At 39.7% G+C, this 9,597-nt stretch overlaps 1 protein-coding gene across 16 annotated transcripts in view; it reads left to right on the top strand.

The window, feature by feature from the left end:
• The first annotated feature begins 2,239 nt into the window (after positions 1-2,239).
• The window catches only part of LOC134077097 (protein SSUH2 homolog), a 28,843-nt gene continuing 21,485 nt past the window's right edge, over positions 2,240-9,597 (top strand). For 3 of the 16 annotated variants that reach the window (XM_062532502.1, XM_062532495.1, XM_062532498.1), the window contains exons 1-5: positions 2,487-2,647; positions 2,986-3,044; positions 7,756-7,824; positions 8,131-8,199; positions 8,482-8,550. In XM_062532502.1, coding sequence (XP_062388486.1) covers positions 3,005-3,044; positions 7,756-7,824; positions 8,131-8,199; positions 8,482-8,550 — 247 coding nt within the window. In that variant the 5' untranslated portion in view covers positions 2,487-2,647; positions 2,986-3,004. Of the gene's footprint in view, positions 2,290-2,486; positions 2,648-2,985; positions 3,045-7,755; positions 7,825-8,130; positions 8,200-8,481; positions 8,551-9,597 lie in introns of those variants that run through there. The other 13 variants (XM_062532509.1, XM_062532499.1, XM_062532494.1 and 10 more) reach the window with 12 other exon arrangements.

Genomic DNA, 9,597 nt, shown 5'->3' with positions numbered 1-9,597 from the left:
ATCACTTTGACATCAAATAATGTTACATCTGAAGTGTTTGCAACTTTGTGTGACTGGCATGGCATCATAACCTCGTAACTCTCTTTAAAAACAATGCTAAAATGACGTAATGGGCATGCGACCTGGCATCGCACAGGAGAGAACCGTATTCTCTGGATAAGAAACGTATTACTGAACAGGGGATCAAGCAAGTTAGTCTCTGCTATTCAGCCTCTTGGCGACTAAATCTTGTGCTAAAGGATAGTCACCTACTGTACACTGACACTGCTAACATGGTTATCATCATGATAACATATCTGTATGTTAATGGTCATCACAAAGCATCGGCTCTTTTGAAATGGCATCAGCACAGTTATTTCTCCAGATTCTCTTGCTATTGCTCTGTCATTTTGAATATTATAAGAAACTACATGTACACTATAGTTCCTAGTTCCTTAAGACAAATGAGGTTTGGGTCAGAGGTTTCAAGTTTGTCTCTCCATGTGTGTGTGTGTCTACAGCTGCGCGGCCTGCTGTGGTCTCGGCTTCTGTAGATGCACCTGCTGCAATGGTAGAGGGAAGGTTGTGGAGTTCACCGAGCTCAATGTCAAATGGTGAGGTCATCGCATATGCCGTCATCTCCAGTGAATGACTCTTCAGCATCACAGACAGGCCAGTGCTTTGAAGTGGTCAGTTACTGTAATGACTCCTCAGCAGCACAGACAGGCCAGTGCGTTGAAGTGGTCAGTGATGGTGGTCTGCTGTGTGTGTTGCAGGACTAATCACACAGATAGTGTGTTTGTGGCAGAGCGGGCCTGTGGCATCACTGAGGAGAAACTCCAGAATGTGTCAGGGAAGATGATTTACAAGAATTCACATCGGCAGGTAAAAGTCATAAAGAGTGTGTGTAGTTCAGTGGCATAGTGAACACACTGTTGCCGAGGGGATAAATCATCAAATTTTGCATGGTGTCCTTGGGGTCTATTAAGTAATTTTGGCCTAGGAAAAAACGTTGTAACATATCATGTTAGAGTATATCATTATCAATGAAATATTCTTAGGGTTTCTTAGTTTTTAAAAAAATATATATTTAATTTGTCATTTAATATTCCAGGTTTCCATCACTTATTTAGTTTCTTCCAAACATCAATCATTATTTTAATTAATTTATGGTTTCTCCTTGAATTCTAACACTTTTATGTGCCTATATTGCATTTGAACACATGGGTCACAAATGACCAGCATTCATTTCCTGTGTAAAATTAACGATCTTCTATAGCAAGTTTCGCAGTGAAATTCAAATTCTGTTGTGTTATATTAGACACACACGGTTGTAAGGTATCCGAAAAAGTACATCCGGGATTTCGAAAATCATGATAAAAGATGACAGAAGCTGTATTTTGCTACTAAACTTGCTATAGAAGATCGTTGAAGACCAGTAACCACTCGGTGAGCTGCACATTTTTAAAAACAAACGTTTAGGGGTGTTTTAAGGACAGAATAGAGCATGCACAAAGCGAGCCATGTTAAAGCCATACGGAGCTCCATTCTAAAGCTGCCAAAATCCACAAACAGGCTCAATCGTCGAGATTTCAGTGTCAAACACTCGTTTTCATGCTAGGCAATACAGAAAAAGGGCTTAAAGTGTAAAATACCGAAATATTCCTTTCAGTGATTTGACACTACATTTCAATTTTTTTAAAATCAACAGCTGGGCTCCTAGGCTGAAATCATTTAGGAGGTCCTAAAGAAGCTTCATGTAAAATGTGTTGCTTTTTTCACGTTGTTAATATTATCATGTGATATGTGCACTACCCAACTGGACTAGTGTACTGTATCTGTGTGTGTGTGTGTGTGTGTGTGTGTGTGTGTGTGTGTGTCTTTTGGGAATACATAAGCATACTGATATGTGTTTTACATGATTGGTCATAGAATGTTAAGTCCTTCCAGAGCTCTCTAATCTGTGTGTGTGTGTGTTTGTTTAGGTAAGTTATGTGACAGACTTTGCTGATTCTGCTGTGGTTGAAGCATCAAAAAGGCTTGTGATAGGACACCAAAATGGCTTCATCTCCAATGACTCACGCATACGGCAGCAGGTAGCATATGCAGGCATATGTGTGTGTGTGTGTCTGTCTGTCTGTCTGTCTGTCAGTCTGTCAGTGGTAATTGTGAATGTTGTTCTCGTTGCCTGATACGTTTCTGTTGTGTGGCTGCTGTTTCAGGGCCAGACCATTGAGCTGATCCCCGTCACCCGCGTCAGCTACACGTGGAGGAGGACAGGTTTAGCGAGGTTGATGGAAAACCCCTCTGGTAAACAGGAGACGCAGAAGTCACATTTCAGAGAATGTTGAAAACAGTTTCTGAGAATGCTTTTCTGAAAATTTTAGGGGAAATGTAAAATCGCCTGTGTTATACCGGTGAAACCAGTGTAACAGGAAAACTTGCACTTGCAGATAAAACCGAGAGATGAGAGTAGGGTTATGTGCTCAGACAATTCTGCATCACAAAGTGGCATGATGGCATGCTTTATCTGAGAGGAGTCTGGTTTCCAAGAGACCAGTCATTTATTCTTATCTACTTTTTTTACACTTAAATGTGTGGTATAGCTGTCAGAGGGCCCAGACAAAGCATCGTAATTCTGGAGACAAACAGCTCACAAGGGACTTTGGTAAGGTCTCAAATCATAAAATTCTGCTTTTGCTTGCCTTTCATACCCATGTTACTAGATTTGTTCCTTTAGTGAATCGAAGAAAACATTCAACCCATGGAGTTTGATTTAATTGATATACTGCTTTTGACTGACTTCCTTGAAATTTTTCAGTAGCCTAGCCATTGTTATTGAGTCCTTTTCCAAATATCGGGCTCTACCTATTTGATGGCAATCAGGCGGTCAGTATTCAATCGGAATCACTAATCGAGAGACATGTTAGATTGCATAAAAGTGATGCTGGTTTCCCTATTAGTTAGCAAATCAAATGCGAAACAAGATTATATCTGTGTTAACAGGTGCAAGCAGAAAATTACCATGACGACTCCACTGTCATTGACTCTCAACATGGCAATGTGTAAGATTGATCAGCTCTGTACTGGCTGTACATGTATGTCTGTGGTATTGTTAGATGTCTGTCATACATGCTTTTGAACAATGTCTGTGTTTTCAACTGTAGACTGTAGAAGAACCATGTCTTAAAACATTCAAATTTTAATAGCACAATGTTCCAGCAGTTTGAAAGCTTATCCCTGAGATTAGGGTAATGACAGACTGGTAACTGTAGGTAATAATTAGATTAGCGGTCATATAGTGATTGTCAGGTTTTTTTTTCTCCCTTCATCTACTTCTTGAATTTTTGGTCAATGATTCCCAGGAAACTGTAACACCGGGGCACATTTCCGTTTGGTCCTCGGGGGCCACACACACATCCACATACACACACACACTCATTATACACATGGTCTGCAAGAATAGGACATATATGAATTGCACAAAAGGGAGATACAGGAAAGTTGACAAGTGTCATTTATTTTTGTGAAGAGAATGCAGAACCGAGCAACGGTCATACTGGCCCTTATCTATCAACTGAGCGTAGAAACCAGCGTAGATCTGAGTGCAGAAATCGTCTTACGATGGGGCTCACGTGTGATTCATCAAACTTCGTATCACTCCAATTCCAGTGTAAGAATAAACATATGTTGATAAATGTGGCGGCTGGAAACAAGCGTAATTTAAATATCACACCCCTATACAGTGCCTTCCAAAAGTATTGGAACACATGCTTAAAGTTAAATATAAAATCATCTTTTGGAAATTGATCTTAAGCATGTGTTCCAATACTTTTGGAGGGCACTGTATATGCTTGTTTTAATGGCCTCGTCCCTAAAATTTACGAATTTAGAAGGTGCATTATACGTCCAAAAGAGATAATTTGTGATCTTGAGCCACAGTGACGTCCAGCTGAACCATGTAAATTTTGACAGCTAGAAGTGTCATCGAGGAAGGCGGGAAACTAGAGCGATTTAAGCGCAACAGACTTTATTTTCGCAGAGAAAACGCATCATTCTATAAATATATTCGTTACAAAACCATACGACACCGCCATTTGCCTATTGAAGTAATTAACAAATAAATAATTCATGAATGTTGCATTTACCAAAGAGAACGTAATCATATCCTATATTGCTATTTAAGCTATCAAATGTGTCAACATAATAGGCTACATTACAGCAAATACACTACACACGAGATATTCCATGTATTTAACGCCGATTTACTGCTGCACGGTGCTATGCCGCCTGAAAAACTTGCGCACACGACTTGAGAGTAGACGTGAGATTCGAGCGTAGCCACGATCACGTTCAAATTGATAAAGCAGGGGCGGAGCCAGAGGGGTGGCTCTGGGTGGCACAGGCCACCCTTGAGATTCGATTGGCCACCCCAGGTGCCACCCCAAAATCAAGAAAAAGAAAAATATATTGGTTGCAACTTTATGAACGTGTGAAATTGTGGGTTCCAAAACCACACCAGTTAAGAACCACTGGCAAATTTCACATGTTCCACTTTTGCTCAAAGTTTTTTATGTTCAGAGCTGAAAATGCAACTGTATTTGACAGAGAACAGATGTAAGTTATTGCTAGTGACAAAATGTTAGCTTTCAGTGTGGTATGATCTTTTTGCAAATTACCTGTAATTAGTATTGTGTAGTAAGTGTTTTAATCAGTAAGTGTTTCAATTTGATGTGAGAGAATGGTCTTTGACCTTCTTTGTCCTTCAGTTTATGAGTATGGTGTTTGGTGCATGTTTTACTCATGCATGGGTGCTAATTTAACAACTTGAGCCTGTTTCTGTTTATCTATGCCACCCTTGAATGAATCAGTGCCCCACTAGGGCCACCCTTGTTAAAAATGTATAGAATGCCATTCTTTGCGTGGAAATAAGCGTACGCCTGTCGTACGCCTGATTTAGGTCGTACGCACGTTTCATAAAAGAGGGCCATTGTGCGGTACATCTAGTTACACAGATGTTATTCTTAAACAGTTCCTGGTGCAGAGAAGATATGACATACATTGCATCCACAACACCAGGAAATTGTCATTTGTTCACAGTGACATTACTCTCTGGCCATGTTATTCGGGTCGTACCTTGACTAACTGATAATGTTAGCATTTGGCACAGAATAACATACCACACGTTGTACAATGGAGTCATTCCGTGTCAAATCAGATAAGGTTGTTGTTGCACCAGCTCAGATTTCATTCAAACTTTGTCATCAATGGGTCCTAAAACCAAGGCCTGTGAAACATATCTGAGCAAATTATCTGTCTTCATATCTTTTTCAGACCTTGAAATTCTTTCATTTTTACAGCTTGAAAAACACATGCCATGTTTGGGCATTAATATCTTGACAAAAAATGTTACCTAGCCTCCCCACATTTTCTAGGGTGGATGATCAACTCATAATGCGCATGTGTTAACAAATAAAGTCTGTACTAACACACTAATAAAGTCTGCACTAACACTAACACAATATCCCGCCGAAGTGCCATAATGAAGTAACCCAATCTATTCCTTTAAGCTTAAACAGTAATGAATTTATGACCTTTATTAATGACAAAATCAAAACAGTTAGAGATAAGATCATCAACAACCAATCAGTTTCACCAAATACACATACTCCATCCTGGCAAGCCAAACTATACAGAAATGTATAGTCTCGGGTCGGACCATTCACAGAGCTGAAGCCTGTGGGTGGGATGAACAGTTGTCTTTCAAACTGCCTCTGCACGTAATAGGCCAGCATTTGTGACCAATCGTAGCCAGTCGGCAAAACGGCAAATACATCTTTCTTTAAAACGAATGACTTGAGTGCTTCTTTCTGCTCAACCTTCAAAGAAAAGCCCAAGTCTAACTCTTCCAAAGCCGATTCAAATGAGCGCGCTTTGTTAGCCTCATCCATCTTTTGTTTTTCTCTATGGTTGTGCAACACAGTCTCCACTAATTTTCTTTGTGAATGAATAATGTATTGTAAATACGGTAAATAAATGTTTTCCTAAAATACAGGGGTCAAAAGTATTGGAACGCCCATGTTAAATTCCCATAGAGGATTTTTATTTTTATTTTAACCCCCATGTTGTCCTTGGGGTCAATTTGACCCCAAGCAGTGTTTAACATCATCAAATATATGGTTAACTTTTTTTGTTTTGCTTCAAGTTTCATGACTTTTCCTCATTTGAAGGGTACAACAGAGTACCCCTCTCTGCCTTAGTCTCTCTATAGTGTAACATTACATATCACCGTTGATATGCTTGGTAATACTAACCATCATGACTAGTACTAACCCGCTCTATATCTCTTTTCTTTCCCCCTGCACCTGAGGTAAACCTTTACCAGTCACCAGCCATCCTTATGCCTGGCCCTCATCACACCTGAAATCTCATCCCTCTGACTGCCCTACCATTTCCTGCTGTGGTCCCCTTGCCTGGATACCTGGCCCACGCATCCCAGCAACCCATTACTTTCCCTAAGAAAATGACTAATCCCTATGGACAATTTATTCTCTACACTGGACTACTTTCTGAGACTAAAAATGACCTTACTGTACTGTAACTGACCCTAGGCAGATGGGTTGGGCCCTTGAGTCGTGGATCTGTCCAGCGTTTCTTCCTATATGTATCTCCAATTTTAGGGAGTTTTTCCTCGCTCCTGTTACTCATGGGTCCTCTCTGAATCTCTGAATCTGTGAATGTTTAACACTCTGTAAAGCACGATGAGACATGTGTAAGGTTTTAGCGCTCTATAAGTGAAATTAAATTGAAAATTGAAATAGACTATTTTCTCTTCAAAATTGTTGTTTTCCCACAATTTGAAGTCTCCACAACAAATGGCCATGACTATAATAAGGATAGAATAAGGCGTGTTAGCATTTCCGCTGCATGAAAATGACACAAAAATACAATGTGGGGTAAGTAGTAGGACCATAAAAATCTACGTTTAAATAGCAAAGTAGCCTATCAGAGTTCATGCCTTGAAAATGTTGTGTTTCACCTGAGGGGACGCTAAATATATATATACAGTATATATATATATATATATATATATTTTTTTTTTAATGTAAATGTTTATTTTGGTGTTTTCAAAACACCTGTAAGTACATGCATTTATTCTGTGAATGTGACTCGATACAATATTGGTACTTTACACACTAAATGCTCATATACTTTGTTATTTCAACATATATTTTCATGGTCCTACTACCTACCCCACATAGCATTTCAGCTGCATGAAAATGACACAAAAATACAAACACGCCTTGTTTTATCCTTATCCTTGTATTGGCCATTGCCTTAGGAAACTTCACATTTTCGTACAACATTAAAAAGGGATTATTTTTCTAGAGAAAACACTCACTGATGGCAGGCGTGTCCCATTAAAAGTGTTTTGAGACCCTCAATATCACGTTTTTGTATTTTTTTTCAGAAACCAGGGACAAACTTTTTATCATTGATCTTACTGAAGACATGCCTGTAATACTTTTTAACATATGACCACCTTAACATGGCCTTCAAGATTAGAGAGTGTAAAAAATCAAGGGCAAAAATAGACTGAAAACAATAGAATTCAACAAAAATATTTTACAGGTTTTAGTTATGGAACCTAAACATTGTGTAGACAAAGAAAACGAATACAGAAAATCGGAGTCGGTGTTGCAACCATTTTCCTGGATTTTCTGATTTCACATGGAATGACTCAATGCCACTTTTCATAATTTCATTCCATTTAAGATGAGGAGCAGCCACAAGCCTCCACACCACGTGAGGAAAATATGAACCATGATGAGGCACGAAGGACAGGTAGGCCTAAGTGATGATCACCAAATAAGGTGATTGAGTGCTGTATTTCAGTGCTTTACTTATTTGTGTTTGTACAGTATGTATATATTATATATATTTATATTATTTCAATAACGGCCCTGTTAATCTCAGTCCTTCATATAGCCTGTTAGAGTTTTTTTGGGGGGGAAGGGGGTCATTTTTTCATGTTAAAACAACTGCCCGTCAACATCCCTGTGCAGGCCCTGGTGTAGGTGAATTGATTCATTAATCAGACTCATATTTTTGCCTACTAATGGCAATTTTTCATAATTTCATTCATTTAAGATGAGGAGCAGCCACAAGCCTCCACACCACGTGAGGAAAATATGAACCATGATGAGGCACGAAGGACAGGTAGGCCTAAGTGATGATCACCAAATACTGTAAGGTGATTGAGTGCTGTATTTCAGTGCTTCACTTCTTTGTGTATGTACAGTATGTATATATTATATATATTTATATTATTTCAATAACGGCCCTGTTCATCTCAGTCCTTCATATAGCCTGTGAGAGTTTTTTTGGGGGGAGGTGGTCCTTCTTTCATGTCAAAGCAACTGCCCCTCTAATTGATTAATTAATCAGACTCATATTTTAGCCTACTAATGGCAATTTTTTTATAATTTCATTCCTTTTAAGATGAGGAGCAGCCACAGGCCTCCACACCACGTGAGGAAAATATGAACCATGATGAGGCACAAAGGACAGGTAGGCCTAAGTGATGAATAGGACTTCCTGCTTTCAATGATGTAAAATGACGAATTTTACATCATTGAAAGCAGGAAGTCCAACGTTGAAATCTGTATTTCTCCCGTCTCAAGGCAAACTGAGGGAATGATGCACGACCATTCAAAAACATGACGGGTTTTCTAAAGATACAAAGCTTAATGCTAATCGGGGAAGTGTCCCTTTAAGCGCTGCATTTCATTGCTTTACTTATTTGTGTACACAGTATAGTCCCTTTCCCACATAACTTCTAGAAGTTACCCGGACATATTTACCCGGTAAAGGCACGACACGGACGTTTCCCACATGAGTTTTATGTCCGAGTGAGATACGGGTAATTGTGTTCACACTAGACCCGAGTAGGAGCCGCGAGGGGTGGGGCAATGTCAGCACTTGCAGGGGGGGGGGGGGGGGGGGGGGGGGGGGGGGATGACGCTAAATAGATGCGTTGTTGTGCTGTGTTGCTTGGATGATGCGAACTTACATCAGATCCAAAACATCATGAAACAACAGAAGTAGTTAGCTCGCTAGTCAGCGGGAGCTAGCATAGAGGAAAAAAATAGCTAACCTACGACCACAGTAGGCTATAAACAAAGCTCTACTTCAACCCTCTCTGGTATAAACATCCAACATAACAAATTAATAGAAAATAATGACACATCTGGAAAATATAAACAGCACACAGAGGTCTGAGGCTCCTTCCCAACTCCTACAAAAAGCAACAATGCTAAATAACAGCGACGTTAACTATTAGCTGTTAATTGCTAACCACTGTAATAAACAGCTTGTTGCAAGCTAATCGACAACACTTCAAGCTATTCACGTTTGCAAGGATAATACTGCCTGTCCCGCAACAAACACAACAACCTGATTGCAGTTTAAATTTTTATTGTACGTACACAACAAAATGTCACTGTTTTCTGTACTCCGGTGTTCTCGTCTGTGTTCATACTCGTAGGGCAATGTTTATCGTTACCATGGCAATTTGTACTTTCTGCCTCGCGCTGCAAGCAGGCTGCAAGGGCGCAT

This window comes from Sardina pilchardus, chromosome 3 (genome assembly GCF_963854185.1).
Source record: "Sardina pilchardus chromosome 3, fSarPil1.1, whole genome shotgun sequence".
In the NCBI taxonomy this organism is placed as follows: Eukaryota; Metazoa; Chordata; class Actinopteri; order Clupeiformes; family Clupeidae; genus Sardina; species Sardina pilchardus.
This window is presented reverse-complemented; position numbering and strand designations above follow the sequence as displayed.